General features: G+C 36.6%; 1 protein-coding gene across 1 annotated transcript in view; it reads right to left on the bottom strand.

Moving 5' to 3' along the window:
• Positions 1–16,447, bottom strand: part of Pak3 (p21 (RAC1) activated kinase 3) — a 116,800-nt gene that overhangs the window by 82,992 nt on the left and 17,361 nt on the right. Inside the window, exon 4 of the mRNA XM_051142529.1 lies at positions 6,438–6,639. Within this exon, the coding sequence (XP_050998486.1) occupies positions 6,438–6,612 (175 nt within the window). The 5' untranslated portion in view covers positions 6,613–6,639. The remainder of the gene's footprint in view (positions 1–6,437; positions 6,640–16,447) is intronic.

Raw genomic sequence — 16,447 nt, 5'->3', positions numbered from 1 at the left:
AATAGATAAGAGGCTCTTCCCCTGGGGCATAGCACTCATCCCAGAGGGCAAGAAAGAACTATGTATCCTTCAGGCTTCCCAAAACACTGGCCAGTGATCTATAAAAAGGACTTCCTGGGCTGGAGAGATGGCCCAGCAGTACTGGCTGCTCTTCCAGGGGACCTGGGTTTAATTACTAGTACCTACAGGGCAGCTCACACTTGTCTGTAACTCAAGTTCCAGTGGATCCGACTTCCTCACACAGACATACATGTAGGCCCAACACAAAAGGAACATAAAAATAATATTTAACAAATTTAAAAAGACGACTTCCTTCTGGGCACTTTTAGAGTACCAAATGTAATGTACACATTATTCTGGAAGCACCAGTCTCGGCCACCTGGCTTTCTGGTAGCAGATCCTATCCTTCTATTCACTGACACTCCTACACATTGGTGGTGAATTAATAATCACCTTGAACTCCTGCAAGATTCCAAAGGGCCTTAGTTTTACCAAAGAAGGATTGCATACTGTTACCGCACCAAGTATATTTTACTTTGCATTAGATGAAAATTAGTAATGTGCATTGACCAAAACATTAGATTAAAAAGACCATTAAAGATAGCTGAGCAGGCTGGAGAGATGGCTCAAGGGTTAAGAGCACTGTCTGCTCTTATAAAGGTTCTAGTTCAATTCCCAGCAACCACATGGTGGCTTACAACCATCTGTAATGAGATCCAGTGCCCTCTTCTGGTGTGCAAGTGTACATGCAAGCGAACATTGTATAAATAATAAATAAATACATCTTTTAAAGATAGCTGAGCATTTTCTCATTGCACCACAGTACTTAGCACTGTGTAGGATATAGAACAGATGGTGTATTCCAGGGATTAGAATAACGGTGTATTTTCAGTACAGTAACAAGAACTGTGTAGCACCTCAATAACTTATTCACATATATGAATATATCAACTTAGAGCCTCACTTTTCTAAAGCAAGCCATTTGCAAGCATGTGAACTATGTATTCTCAATGATAACCTAACCCCAAAACACCCAAAAACTGTTAGCCCATCTCTATTGTGAATATTGTGTTACTATCAGTTTCTACATGACAATTAAAAAGTAACTTTTCCTGATATTTGTATACATTTTAAAGCACACTGAAACTTTTTAAGAAAAATGAAAGCCACCACTGGTTTCTGATGAGAGCAACACAGATTGCTACTCAGTCCCTTTGTTTCACTGCAAGGAAGGTTAATGTAGTACAATGAAAACAGGTTGGAGATAGACTGGGGTGTTTGGGGGTTCAGTTCTTTGCTATGTGGTCCTGGATTGTACATTTAAATGCTTTAAGCATATACTGCTATGACTTAAAGGGGGCTCCAACAAGGAATGTTCATGCATGGTGCCTGGAGCACAGACTGGCACCCAGCAAGTAGTCAGCAAATGAGTGATAATTTTCTATATGTCATAAATTTCTTTTTATCACACTATTTTATCCTATGTCTCCAAGCATTCTTCAGGTCACAAAGACACAATTCTCTCCAGATTTCCCCACAAGAAATACACATTTGAACTAAAGACACAGCCCTTCATACCGCATCATACATCCTCCAAAACGTATCCAAGGCTCAAAAGCAGTTCAAGACATAAAACAAAGGAGGACATTAGAAACAGCTGTCACAAAGAAGAGGTCACTTCCAAGCGCAGGCTCACCTGCTTCTTTCTTATATGTTCAGCTCTAACTCTTTAACATTGATTACTTTGGGGGCCCACAATGTCATTTCAGGGTCCTTGCTGTGTTTATTTGCCTCATTGATTTCTCCTTACTGGTTCATTTATAGTTATACATTTATTGATGAATTGATTTATTCATCAATTTACTTATTCACAAGCTTAATCCAAAATGGATGGCAACTGACACAAGGCCATGGATGGCAAGAATACATAAAATGCAACATGAATCCATATATTCAAAACAGATAAGGATGTAAAGGGGAAGAATAAAAAATGAAAGGAAGAAGATAAAATGAAGCTGGAACACAGTTAGCACAAAGTACGCACATACCAAGAAGTCTTATTGTAAGTGCTATGTATGAACCACGCACTCGGCCCCAAGCATTCTAGTAGGCAACAAATGAGAAACATAATCTGCCCCACACTTCACACTCTCTAAACAACAAAATCAGGCCACTTATTTACAATATCTTTTTCCAGGTCTAAATCCTTCAAATTTTGTATAGTATAGTATCAGTAAAATGGTGTCAAACTGTGCCTCTTTCATTGCTTTAACATCAAGACTCAGCTCCTTAAAAAAAAAAAAAAAGAAAGAAAGAAAGAAAGAAAGAAAAAGACTCAGCTCCTAGGGCAGTCTCCAACAATGGCAGCTCCTCAATCTCAAAATGAAAGCTACTTTATATTTTTTCTTTTATCTGTCTCTTGTTCCATTTGGTCAATGAAATGTAGCCATTAAAAAAAAATCAACCCATAGACGTTCTCCAATACAAATAGAAAAGTTTAAATTGTAAACAAATCAACTCTTTTCAATTAGTGATGAAGTAGGTGTTATTTATAATGGGAAACATTAGGAAAATACCCAAGATATCAAAAAATAAAATGGTTAAATTAAGCATGATGCCACCATATGTCGACATATTATACACCACTAAAAATTACATTTATAGACTTTAAAAGGGAGGCAAATATTTTGAAGAAAATAGTAAATTAAAAAGATCAAACTACAAAGCTGTATATATATATATAATGATATTCATTATATAAAGATATAAACCAATAATACACACACACACACACACACACACACACACACACACACACACACGAAGATTGTAGGAAGAAATCCACCAACATATTAGCATAATTTCTGGGATTTCGATGATTATGAGTGATTTTTATTTTCTAAAGGCTTATCTTTATTTTACAAGTTGACATTGATGAATAATTTTGATGATATAATTAAAAAAGAGGGTCTATGAGGAATAACATCAATCTAGTGACCTTTGGCTTACACAAGTGTAAGGAAATTTTTTTCCTGCATAGTGTTCTATAATTGACATACAGATTCCAATCATGGCAAAAGCTACTTTTAAAAGGTGTAAGTTCAATAACTCAGTCTATTGGTTGTGGAAGCTATTAAATGCTACAAACATAATATTAACTCAAAATTACCCAGCAGCAGTTAATTTACATTTTGTAGCACGCAGGAGCTTTGTACCTTAGGTTAAAGGTACAAAGATTTGGTATGGCATGGCACACCCTGCCATCTTCATTTAACAGTTGATAAAAATTCAGGCTCAGAAGCCATATGACTGCCCCCAAAGTCACAATTGCTATTGCCCAAGCCTTACATGAATTCAGGCCTCCAGAACCCAAGTTCAATGCTCTTTTTATTAATTCAAAACGACTGTGATGTTACTCAAACCTCCATCAAGAAGCAGGGACAGAAAAACAATACTCTTTTTTCACCAATGAAGGTCAGGTTTTTAGGCAAATCTGAAGTTAGCAAAGTTTAACTGAGGAAATTTTGGAAATAGGAGAGGAAAACGTGGACATTAGCAATGAGGTCACAAGTGTACTTTTCAAATATCTTATAAATATTTTATAGGCACTAATAATAACAATAATACACTAAATAAAAAGGACAAAAAGACTTTCCAATATTTAAAACAGTAATAATGAAAGACTCTACATATTTTTGTTTAGATCTTGAGATGATTTCTAGGGATGATATGAACATACATATTACTCTATGGTAGTGAAAATGAAGGTGACAGTGAAGCAATGTACAGTGGTGAACTGTTAGTTCAATTCATGGATATAAATGTTCTCAGAGTCATTGAAACCTCATCTTGACACTGTATCAAAAACATGAATATAAGCAGCATTATTTAATGACTTTACCCCTTGTGAAGAAGACTTCTGTCTAACATCTTTTTAGAAGAAACCCAACCACTTCTCTATTGAGTTCAGTAAACTCATTTAAGCTGTGAAGGCAACTTATCAGCTATCCAGTACAGGCATTTAAATGCCACTACCTCAGTAATTTAGGATTTTTTGACTTCTTCTCATAACAGCTTTTAAAAAGAAAAGCACATTTTTAGCCCTTCTTTGTAAGTGAAATTAAATTATCCAAGCTTTCTCTGTGTGTCACCTGTCCAGTAATACTAGTAAATGGCAATTGATGGCTTAAAAGCTTAACTTAGATGGTTTCTGGTGAGTCTTCATAATACCTCTTTATGAAACTCTTCAAAATCATTCAAGTTTCAAACAAGTAATATTTGATATGAGAAGATCCCAATGTTCATTAGTTTCCTTGGACTATCATAAGTTTTCTTATTAAAAAAAAAGGTTCCCTTTCCTTATAACTCTGTCTCCTAAAAGTCTCCTAGTTATCTTTATTGTCTCCTATGATAATAACCTCTGGCATACAAGAACCTCCCTGAGGATCATCCTATAAAATACTTTATCACATAGTAGTATGAACAAGTTCATAGTCAAATTTAGTTACATAAAATTTTCATCATTTATAGGTTCTTCTTGATCCAAAAGTTCACTGCCTTCAAGAGGCGATCTTGGAAGATGTTTCACCATCTGTTGCCAAATCTTCTGGGTTACACTAATACCAGGAGTTGGCAAACTAACTGATGCCTCTTTTATTAAGGACTCAGCATTAGTAATGGTGTAAGAATCCCTCACATTAGTACCTCCAGGACCTTTGTGAGATTTCAACTGTTGAACAACACATAATTACTCCATATTCCTGAATGGCTTGACCATACATTGATATATGAGCTGAAAGGTAAAGTCTGGCTGATAGTAAAGATTGGGTATATCCTAGAACATGTACATATTGGCAAATGCATGGGGTACCAAATGGATGAGAAAAAACCAACAAGACTTTTGAATTCAAGCTTGTTTTCCTTCAAGTAGTCCTGAATATCTCTAAGAAAGCACCGTTCAAGGCATTTCTGAATGACAGATGAAGTCATCCAGACTCTTCTGTGGGCATGCCAGTTCAAGAAAATTTTGGCTCAGATCTTTTCCCCTGAAGAGATTTGGGCATAATTTTCTCGAGAACTGCAGTGGTTTCATTATGAGGTCACTTGAACTACTGGCCCAAAACAGAAATGTCAACTCCTCTGATTCTCCAAAACCCATGCTCCTCAAAGTAGGAGTTTTCAAAGACACTACAAACATGCACTTTCAATAGCACCAAAGATTTGTGTATTGTCATCCATTATGCACCGTCTGCGGGTAGCAGGTGTTGTATAGAGAGCTTTTCTTTGGCATAACTATTACAAATGACTTGGTCTCTAGATAGTGACACACCTTCAAACCCAAACCACCCTTTTCTTTCACAAAACAGTTTTCAAGATCCACTTAAGTACTGGCAAACATGTTTTTAAAACTCTCCCTTCTATGGTCACAGATCCTCTGTATGGAAGGCAAGGCACCCTTTTACTTCTCTTCAATCCTTCGGTCATGAAGAAGAAACACCTTATAAACATACAAGAGGCAACACAGTGACTAACAAGAATTTCACCTCTTCTTATGATACAAATTATAAATTCATTAACACCATATAAACACCCCCAAACTACTTATTTTACCTTGAAGATAAATATCAATAATTACTTTTTTTCAAAAACATTACCTTTCTTTCCCTTTTGACCAATTTCACTGATGAAAACAACTTTATGCTTACTTTACTCACATGCTGTTCAAGAGTTACACTTACAGAAGCTATATTTCAGCTTTCCGGCAAATAATACAACCATATACGCTAGTTACTAAAAAAATTCACAAAACCAATTGTCACAAAGTTGTAGCATATGCTATTTAAGCAACAAGTTGTATTTATGAATGCCACATGGGTAAATGATAATATATTGTGACTTTCATGAACATGGAACTGATTACGTAGGTGACAATTGGTAGAGGAATAAAGAAACAAAGCCCTCCTTTTCCTACCTTGTGATTCACACAGAAAACAGTGTGGTAACTTGGACTTATTCCTATATACTTAACTCAATACCATCAGTTACCAAGAAGATATATGGAAGGAAATCTACCCATACGCTCAAGTATCAAAAATGGACAGCTCCTAAAGTTAGGAACACATTGCTTAAATATCTACCCTACGTTTCCAGAAAGTCAGTTGCTGTTTATACACTCAATACAGTGCTCTTGCAATGGTTTCCCTTTACTTAAATCTATAAATTCAATTCGTGTGAGAGCAAACACAGCATGTATATTTTCCGTTATCCTATAGGAGGTCAATTAAGCATGATCCTCTGATGTAGCACAACCTCTGAAGATGGAGCTGTAAAGGCCAAGCAGGCTCTGAGCAGCCAGTGCTCCAGAAAGGACTACCCAAGCAAGAAACAAGGAAAGAATAAACTGGCCCGTTTTGAACACCCGGCCACTGATACTTTACTTTTATCCCCTCCTCCTGGGAAGATAGAGCGCAGCCTGGCTTTCTTATTCTTCTCTTCAGGGGCCATGGGGAGTGGTTTGGAGCTGTGGTTGAGTGCTGAAGAATCTCGGTTGTTACTGTTCATCCTCAGTGGGGGAGCTGGGGGTTTTTCTTCGTTATCCAAGCTGTCAGACATTTTCAGTTGCAGCTGATTTCACAGCTCCTAAGGAAAAGCAGTGGCAAACAGGAGGTAAGGGAAGACACATCTAATGCAAGTCTGGTACACATGGGGAGCTTATCATCTCGAAAACAGCATTGCTCTTTCATTTATTCACTCGGATTCACTGTGCAAAGAGAAGACATTTGCCTCTCCAAGGGCTAAGAAGACAAATTGCCAAATTGGAAGTAAGCGCAGTCACTAGTGACTTTCAATATGCATATGCAAATGTGTAAGCTTCCTTGATTTTCCCACAGTGAGACTCTCTAATTTCTGTTGTCCATGCATAATCTGTGAACGAACAATTTAGAATCGATTTTCTTTAAAAAATATTGTGCTGATTATCAAATTGTCAAGTGACACAAACTTTCTACACTTTTAAGTTGACACAAGCATAGATTTTTGTCAAAAGCCCACCACCACAATTTATTAGATGTTTAAACATTGGCATGCCTTGGTGTCTGCTTCTTACTTCTGTGTACCTGATTTGCAAAGTGATTTCTGCTGTTTTTTAATCAAAAGTGCAAGAAAGCTTTTTATATACATGTCAATTTCAGGAAGGTTGGGGCATACTGTCTTGGCAGACAATGCTTTTCCCAAGCAAGCATCTAAAACAGGTGGGTTGGATGTCATTACGGCCAAAGGCAGAAAACACTTGAACTCAGAGGAGACATCATAATTTTACTCTATCATATTTCATGTCCCAGGAACATACTGGGTTGTAAAATCTAGTCTAGGTTTTATGAATTTATTATTTATTCTGAATTTCACTGTTATTTGGATTCTTATGTCAAAGTCTGGGAACATTCCTGTTTCATCCAATTCAGAGCATGAACTGGAAAAAGTGTAGCATCTCCAAGGAAATGTTTATGTCCAAGCATCCTCTTATTCTAATTCTGGCCTACCCTTATAGAAGTTGATCCTCATGGGCACAAGTCAAGTTTCAAAAGTGTCTTTTGGATCAATTCCTGGTTTTAATATAAGAAAAATCAAACCTAGTTACAATGGAGTCTCTGTAAATTTGTCAAGTATTACTTAGTACTAATTTATGAATTTATGAATTCTCCAAATATAACTTACTATGTCACTCTATAAAAGGACATTTACTGTAAGTGAATGTAAGTACAGCAATAACAAAGAGTATCCTTAGTTAGCTGTTGGAATAAGAAACGGCTTGTCACTAGGCAGGAATGGTGAATAGCTTTAATCCCAGAACTGGTGAGGAACAGACAGGCAGATCTCAGAGTTCAAGGCCAGTCTGGTCTACAGAGCGAGTTCTAGGGCAGCCAATGCTACACAGAGTAACTCTGTCTAAAAAAAAAAGAAAAGAAAAGAAAGAAAGAAAGAAAGAAAGAAAGGGTCTGCTACTATTCCTTTTAGCTTTAGTGGTTACAGTATTTTTATTGATTTTAATAATGACCTATAAATTATATCATATGAGGACAATTTAAATTTTTTACTATGTTTTATGAAATCCTGTTTATAGAAAAAATGAACACATTAGGAAGTAACAAAATAAAGAAATTGGCCAGACTTTAAAAGACAAGTATTATGCTTTCTCCCACATGAAAATACAGATTAAATAAAAGATATTAAAGTATAAGGGAGATTTTAGAACAAAAAGAGGACCAGGAAAGGAGATGAAGGAAGATAAGAAAAAGGTAAAGACGATCCAAGTACATTATGTGTATGTATCACATAGCATAATGAAACTTATTATTTTGTATAATTAATACATGTTAATAAAATTTTAAATTATTTTTCTATACTCTAACTTCAATCAATATATACAGTCACTGAACGGCCTATTGGTAATTAAAGGGAGCTGGTTGATATACATGGGAGACCTGCACTTTTCTGAAGAGATACAGAGGAAGAGTCGGTCGGGGGAGGGAAGAGGGGAATGACTGGGAGGAGAAGAGGGTGGAGAAACTGAAGTTAGGATGTAAACATATGTGTGTTTGTGTGTGTGTGTGTGTGTGTATAGTATATAACACACATATGCATATGTAAACATACATATATATTTATATAATTAAATTACTCAAAATCATAGGTTGTTGGGGGAGGGCCTATCATATTCATCAGTGGTATAACCGCTTATAGGATGTGCTTGCTTTAGTAAGTAACTGCCCATTTACACCTTAGTAAGAGCCTAATTAAAAATAAGTGAGACACATAGAAAAAAGAAAACATGAAATTAGGGAGACCGGGTGAGAAAATGAATTTCATCCAGAGGTGGAGAGGTATGAGAAAGAAGGGAACGGGGTGTGTGTGTGTGTGTGTGTGTGTGTGTGTGTGTGTGTGTGTGTGTGTGTGTGAAAATGAATAAAATTGATTATATAAGTGTATGAAACCGTTAAACAATAAAAAAGAATAGGTATTAAAGAATGTCTTTTTCCGCCAGGTGGCTGCCAATTCCCTAAGATTGGCTTGATCTTCATTTACACAGATCTGTTTCCTTTTCCTTTGCCATGGGATGCATTATCTTAATGTATTAAAACCAATTCTGTGTGTCTTCAGTAATTATTATGGTGAAAGCATCTGGCAATGTTTTGTCATCACCACAACAACCTAATAAACCCCATGTATCCTGTATAAGTGAAACTATGACATTATAGCATAGGTACAATGAAAAATAACTATAATGTCAAGATGAAATGTATGCTAATATAGTAAGTACCACATGCTAATGGTACTAGTAATTATTATAACACATATGTGAAAGGTGAAAGCAGGGCTAATGAACTACATTCTCTTTTGCATTTTGACCTTTGGTCCTTCTAAATTTACTTTTCTCCAAAAACACTTGACTCCACCAGTGGTATTAAATTTTACTGGCCCAGCTCACAGTTTTCATTTAGCCATTGGGAAGAATTTCTTATGAAACTGATTGTTCTGGGCTTGATAATAATATCCAAATGTGAAGTTATTATTACAGAAATCTCAAATATGCAACATCTAGCTTGATTAAGAACCAAATTTGGAAGTTATTGGGCAGGACCTGAGTATTTAAATAGAAATACCAAGAGACAGAATTCTGGATAAAGAGCTACCATTTTCCAGATGATATATATTTTCTGATGATGTATGCCCTCTTTAGAACAGATCTGATCTTGCATAACAAGACAAGAGTCTAGGACAACAAGGGTTCTAGGGCAAGTACTTAATTTAAGATACTGTGCTCCTTTGTTCTTGATCAATAGGTGTGGCTTCCACACCTATTTACGCATTACTAATTATACTCTTCAAACAAGGAAGCATGCTTGTGCACTGCTTCATTTCAGGCTACCTAATGACCCTGATGCTATCTGCCCAGGTATGTTTTAGATTGAGGATTAAAGACTATTCTAGATAGAAAACTTAAATTAAAATCATCTATCTGTACTTAAAACCTACAACTCAGATTTCAAAAACACATAAGTGACAGATAGATATCTCAGGAACTCTGCAGAGAGCCAAGCTTATATGGCAGACTTTCTACATATCAACAAACCACAAATATAGATTGTTCTAGCTTCATTAGTCTCATCTGGGGGTCATCAGAAGGGTTGGAATCAACCTTTACAGAGATGCCCATGAGACTGAGGAATGGATGTCCAGTTCCACACTGGGAATGTAAAACATGACCTAAATACTCTCCGTTTTTATAGACTTTACAGATTTTATTTTGTTTAAATTATCTTGATACTACTTCAGTTCTTTGTAAATACTTATAAAGTACAAACAAAAAATTAACATCTTGACATGGTTAACCCAACTTCAAAGCAAGTGGAGAAAGGAAATGTATTCACATTAGAAGCATCGGCGTTAATGTATTTCTTCCCACATAGGAGGTATCTTGTACACTTCAATAGAAAGAGATAATCATTTTATGTTATGTTTGTAAAGTATACCAATTTACTAAGTCAGGTCCTCTTCTGAGACAAAGGACACTATTAATGGATTGCTGCTTCAATTTGCCTATGATGTCATTATTTCCAAGATCTTAAGAGAGACTATTTTGTTTGGGATGGCTGTAGGCTCCATTTCAAGTGTTACACAAAAGTACTATTATTGTCTAGGAGCCCAATCAAAAAACTGTTTAGTCTTAAGTAAGTTTAACTGTTGTTTTTCATTGCTACAACAGAAACTTTTGAGTGGCACTTCAGATCTAGCCACGGGATATTTGTTTCACTTTCAGATACTGGTCATTATCATTGTAGAAAAATAGGTAACATTAGTGTATAAACAGCCACAATTTATATCTGTTCATATCCTGATTACAGAGCTACTACATTTTCACAAATAATTGAAATGTTTTTTGTGGACATTATGTATTTTTGAGCTAGCCCTTGGGAGTTAGTGTTGACATAGGCTCTGTAATTGCAATTGAAACTCATCTGCTATTTTAAAAATTATTTTATTTCACTATGACCAAGAATCCTAAACAGGTTATTTTAAAACCACTAGGATACTTTACGTCTATTTTTTACATCTTTTTTTTTTCTCTTCTCAGTCTCATGCACACGTGTGAGGGCATGTGTGCATGGGTGACTATATGAACACAAACAACCCTTTACTGACTTGCCTGTTGACAAAGAACCTTGCTGCAAAGCATCTGTAGAGGAACACAGTTGTTATAATGAAGGACATCTATAGACTGAATTAGAAATTTTCAACTACTGTTGCTATTCTCTCATTTTCCAATATGCATTATCCTGCTATGCAATAGCAGACTAAACTCTCTGGAGGTTAAAAGAAGAAAGCCATTAATCTTCACAGATCTAACAATCAAGGAAAAAGAAAGACAATCAACTATAGACTAGCTAATATGATCAAAATCCACACTATGGTATATATGTTGAGTTAGATGCAGCCAAAAATGCCAGTTGTGCCCATTTATTTCAGGTATTATATACCAGGTATGTGAAGGATGATAAGACAGAAATTCTAGTCCTACTGCTTGCAAGACCACTTGTTAAGCCATAAGCAAATGAAATAAATATTAAAACAAATACCATGAGAGACATATATAGAAATAAACATCTGTATACTTTCAATTTTTATGTAATTATTTACTTGCATATTTTCACACCAAAACAAATATGTTCTCTGCCTTTCAACCAAATGCCCAGGCTAGCAAATACACAGCCAGAATCAAAAGAAAGCCTCCAAAACCAGGAGCAACATAAATCTACCATCAGACATTGGTGATCACACCAACATTGTTTAATATCCCTTGCATATGAAACTAGAGGATACAAGACTGGAATGGAGCCTAGAGGAAGTGTCCAGGGTAAATTGTAATCTTTCTGGAATACAGATATAGAATACAGCAGATGGGACTGGAATAGAACAGAGCAGAATAGAATATTCAAAAGCTGTTGTGACAGAAGTATCAACAATAATTTAACACAAGGACATATAAAAGAAGATGGGTTTTAGGATAGTAGAAGCATAGTAGGCTTGTGACAGATTCCTATGAAAACATGAGTGTATTATATAAATGTTCTTGGAGGAAGGTTCTGTATAGAAAGAATTAGTGCTGTAGATCAACGATTAAATTTTTTTAGTTCTCTTTTCCCTTTTTAAAATTTAATTGATGTATTCAGATTATATCTCAATTGTTATCCCCTCACTTGTATCCTCCTGTTCCTCCCTCCCTCCTTCTTTCACCCTATTCCCCTCCTCTAGGCCTGGGAAAGAAGGAGACATCCTCCCCCACCATATGGTCACAGCCTATCAAGTCTCATCCGGGTAGCCTGTTTACCCTTCCTCTGAGTGCCACCAGGCCTCCCCACCAAGGGGGAAATAGTCAAATAGGGGGCACCAGAGTTCATGCCAGAGTCAGTCCCTGCTTTCCACACAACTGTGAAGAATGTCCTGTCCATTGGCTAAGGATTAAAATTTTAATGACAGCCTTTAGACCTCAAGGAATTGTATAAGAATAGATTTAAAACCATCATATGTCTCCTTAGATAATTATATCAATATGGAATCATTTTTTTTATGTTAAGATGACATTGCTGCCTTTACTGGAATGATGTATACATTGAAGTATACTTTGGTGATAGGAAAGAGGATTCAAGAACTACACTTTTTGGCTTTTTTCTATATTCCCTTGTACCCGAAACACACATTTTCAAGATGGTTATGGAAATGTTTAGCTATAGACTTGAGTAGAAAACAAGCTGTGTCTTGGTAATTAGCCTAAACCAACATTGAACTCACTCTACTTTGCATGCATTATTACCAAATTTACTTACCCACCTCAAAAATTCATGATAGACAATGTGAGAAAATATAGTAGATAATTTATAAATTGTCTCCTTCCTTCTAACCACCAAATAAAGAAAGGACTAGAAGAAAGGAAAAACCATGTAGTTTTCCATAAGGTTACAAAATAGTATCATGAAAAAAGTATTATATATTACTTTGCATTTCTCTAGCAACTTGTATCTGAATACTTCTAGACATGTTTTAGACATTAGTTTTTATACTATGTTATGTCAAAGAGGATATTTTATTGGAAAGATAATGAGACAAAGCTGAGTTTCTGAGATATTCGAGAACCACACTACTACTCTCAGCTGTTAACTACAGGCAGCTTTGTGGGCCTGTTTTAGGATTTCTGTCATCTAGTCTCAAATTACACTGAGCCACTACGCATGCCATACTTTCCCAGTAGATCATAAGCTCCATGAGGTCAGGAGCATCGCCCTCACAAGTGCATACATTCATATTAACTAGTACAGTGTATTCTCAACAGACATTGTATTTGAGATCATTAAACAGAGCACTATACATTCTAGGCATTGGTTTCAGCTTTGAGTAGGTTTTCATAATGTTACATAAGTCTACATTGCTACTTGCAGAAAGTCTGAGCCAAGAATGGCATGCTTGCAAATACTAGCACTAGTCTAACTGCAAGGCCAGTGGGCATCATTTAGAAGGCAGCTAGTTTCTGGCTAACAACATCTCATTTTTAAGATATATAAGTTTGTAATTTCTAAAAAAAAAAAAAAATTAACTTCCTTGCTCTGCTTTGGTTTAGGCCTCACATCAACACAGCCAGGAAGGCAGTATCATCTCTACGTCTTCCATGCAGAGTGTACAGAGTATAGATTAAGTGACAAAAGAAGCTAAAGCAACAAGTCTAGGATATCTTAAACCCCCAAGTTCTTGCCAATTCCCCTTTCAACAACACCCTATAACAATACAATATATATTCAAGAAAACAGAAAGGTGCACACTTTTCATATACAGATTTTTAACCTCTTGAAATTGTAAAAGAACAAGCATAGCCTTTTCATATCAATTCACTTCAGGCTGGTACTTACTGAGTTCATTTGCTTTTCCCATGCAAAGGCCCACGGCTATTCAATTTATTGATAGAACTCCAAAAGGTTTTGTTGACTGATTGTACCAGTTCTTAGACGGCCTTGTTTTGGAGCTTGCCTCTTCTGGGAGCACTCACCAAGAGAACTCTGCTATCAGAGACAGGGGTGTGCTGTTTCAGAGAGCCTTGCCAGGGAGATACCATTACAGTGGATAATGGAGGGAAGCCATTTGTAATATCACTTGATCGGGAGGAGCCTAGCTACTTGTCAGGCAGCAGGTTTGCAAAAGCAGTCGGACGAGCAAGGGAGGCACTGGGTCTTTTTACAGCTGTCTAGTTTCAATCTTAGATTATGCAAGAGATAGCTCACTGATGACATACATACAAGCACGCTCACACAGAACACAGTCATGTTCTCTTTCATTCACTCACGCAAATGAGGTCAGTTGTATAGTAGCCCTGTCCTCTGCTAATGTTCTTATGAGAGACTTCCATTGTTTGTAGCAGGAACCTGGCATTGAGTCCAAGAAATCAGCAGATTATAGTTACAGATTTCAGTGTCAGGTTTTGAAAAAAAAAAGTCAATAGGTATACTCCCAGCACCTGGACCTCATATTCTGCATATATAGCAAGGGACAAATAGCTCTTTTTCAAATGACTACTTAAGCTTCTAAATATATGCAGCACCATACTTTATTGTATATGCTGCATGAGCCAATGCCAAGAAGTTGCTAATGATTGTCTGATGTGTATTTATGTTTACAGACTAATGCATCATTTCAGGCTTCAGCTCTTTAAGACAAAGTAAGATGCATAAAGTACAAAGGCAGAGATATTTTTAAGCGTGAAAGAACAGAAATAATTACACTCAGAGATACCTCAAAGGAATAGGTAGGGAAAATAAAAAGAAAGCAGGGTCCAGTAATAAAACATTTCAGGGTTCTCAAATAGAAAGTGTAATATCCTTGGAAACATTCAGATGGAACAAATTAGATGCACACTAATAGCCCTAGGGAGCAGGGTGTGGTGAGGCAAAGTCTTGGGTCTCCTGCGTTCTAGCTGCTTCCTCTTACTATGCATGGATTATAATTATCCACTGCAGTGAAACAGCAACACATTCCCTTAAATTTAAGCTCAGAATTTCAATTGCTGCATTTCCCAGGGCTCTTTGCATTGGCATTGAGATGGCTGAATGCTGCTTTCAACCTCTGACTCATGGCTCATTATCAGAGCTCCTTGTTGTGTCCCTAATTTCCCTGGACCCAGAATGGCTCCCGGTAAGGTAGCTGTCCATGCATGCCTGAAGAGAACTACAAGAGGGCAGTTGAGACCTGGTATTGTTTTTAAACCAAGAACTTACATCAACTTAGCACAGTTCACTGGTCAGCCAAAAGTGAGTTCCTATCTGATCTGGAGTTAAAAAGTCTGAGCTAGCCTAAAGCATAGCAACTCTTCCCCAGCTTTTGCTTTTGAATTAAAATTTAAATGTCCACAATTTTAAAAGGCTGTGCAAGTGTTTCAGAAGCTTGTTTGAGAGACATTGGGCAATATGAAATAATGTCTATTTTTTTAAAAAAGGCTCCAGCTGGAGAGGTCACTCAATAGTTAAGACCTGGTGGCACTCAGAGGAAGGATAGCAGGTTACCAAGAAGAGACTTGATACCCTATGAGCATACACAGGGGGAGGAAATCCCCCTCAGGAACAGTCATAGGGGAGGGGAATAAGAGGGAAAATGGGAAGGAGGGAAGAATGGGAGGATACAAGGGATGGAATAACCGTTGAGATGTAACAAGAATAAATTAATAAAAAATTAAAAAAAAAAACACTTGCTGTACTTGTAGAGGACTGTGGTTCAATGCTCAGTCCTCACATCCATGGTGACAATCACCCATAATCCAATTCTAGGGGATCCAGCAGGTCAAATACAGATACAAATAACATAAAACTAAAATGAAAACATTAAAAAAGAGTTTTCCTAAAATACCAGAGGAAGAATGGAAGGTGAGAAAACTTGCTTTTCATCTATCCTACTTCAAAAATAGTCAAATATAAACATCTACTTGGTACAGCCCTTGTTAGAAATTCTCCATCTTTGCTGCCCTCCTCCAACTACCACCTCCAATCTCAAGTGGTTTCCTTAAAAAAAAAAAAAAGAAAACTAGCCAAGCCTGGCATAGTGTTGTATTTATGTAATCCCCGCACTTAAGAAGCAGGAGTAAAAAGACTTCAAGACCAACCAAGACTACATGAGATCATGTCTCAACCTTATAGAAGTAACACAAAGGAAAATAGCCATGGGCTTCAGAAAGGATGATAAGCCACAAAAAGTTGTATAGAAACAAACACCCTAATCTGCGTGGTGACTTCACAATTATGTTGCACTCCCTATAGCCATCTGGTTACTAATGTACACAGGCTCTTCAAGAGCAAACTGTCACATCAAACAAATGCTGTTGTCTCCTTGCTGTTCGTCGTTCTACTACTTGATTACA

Source organism: Acomys russatus, chromosome X (genome assembly GCF_903995435.1).
Source record: "Acomys russatus chromosome X, mAcoRus1.1, whole genome shotgun sequence".
NCBI lineage: Eukaryota > Metazoa > Chordata > Mammalia > Rodentia > Muridae > Acomys > Acomys russatus.
The sequence above is the reverse complement of the archived record's forward strand: the minus strand, read 5'-3'. Positions and strand labels throughout refer to the sequence as shown.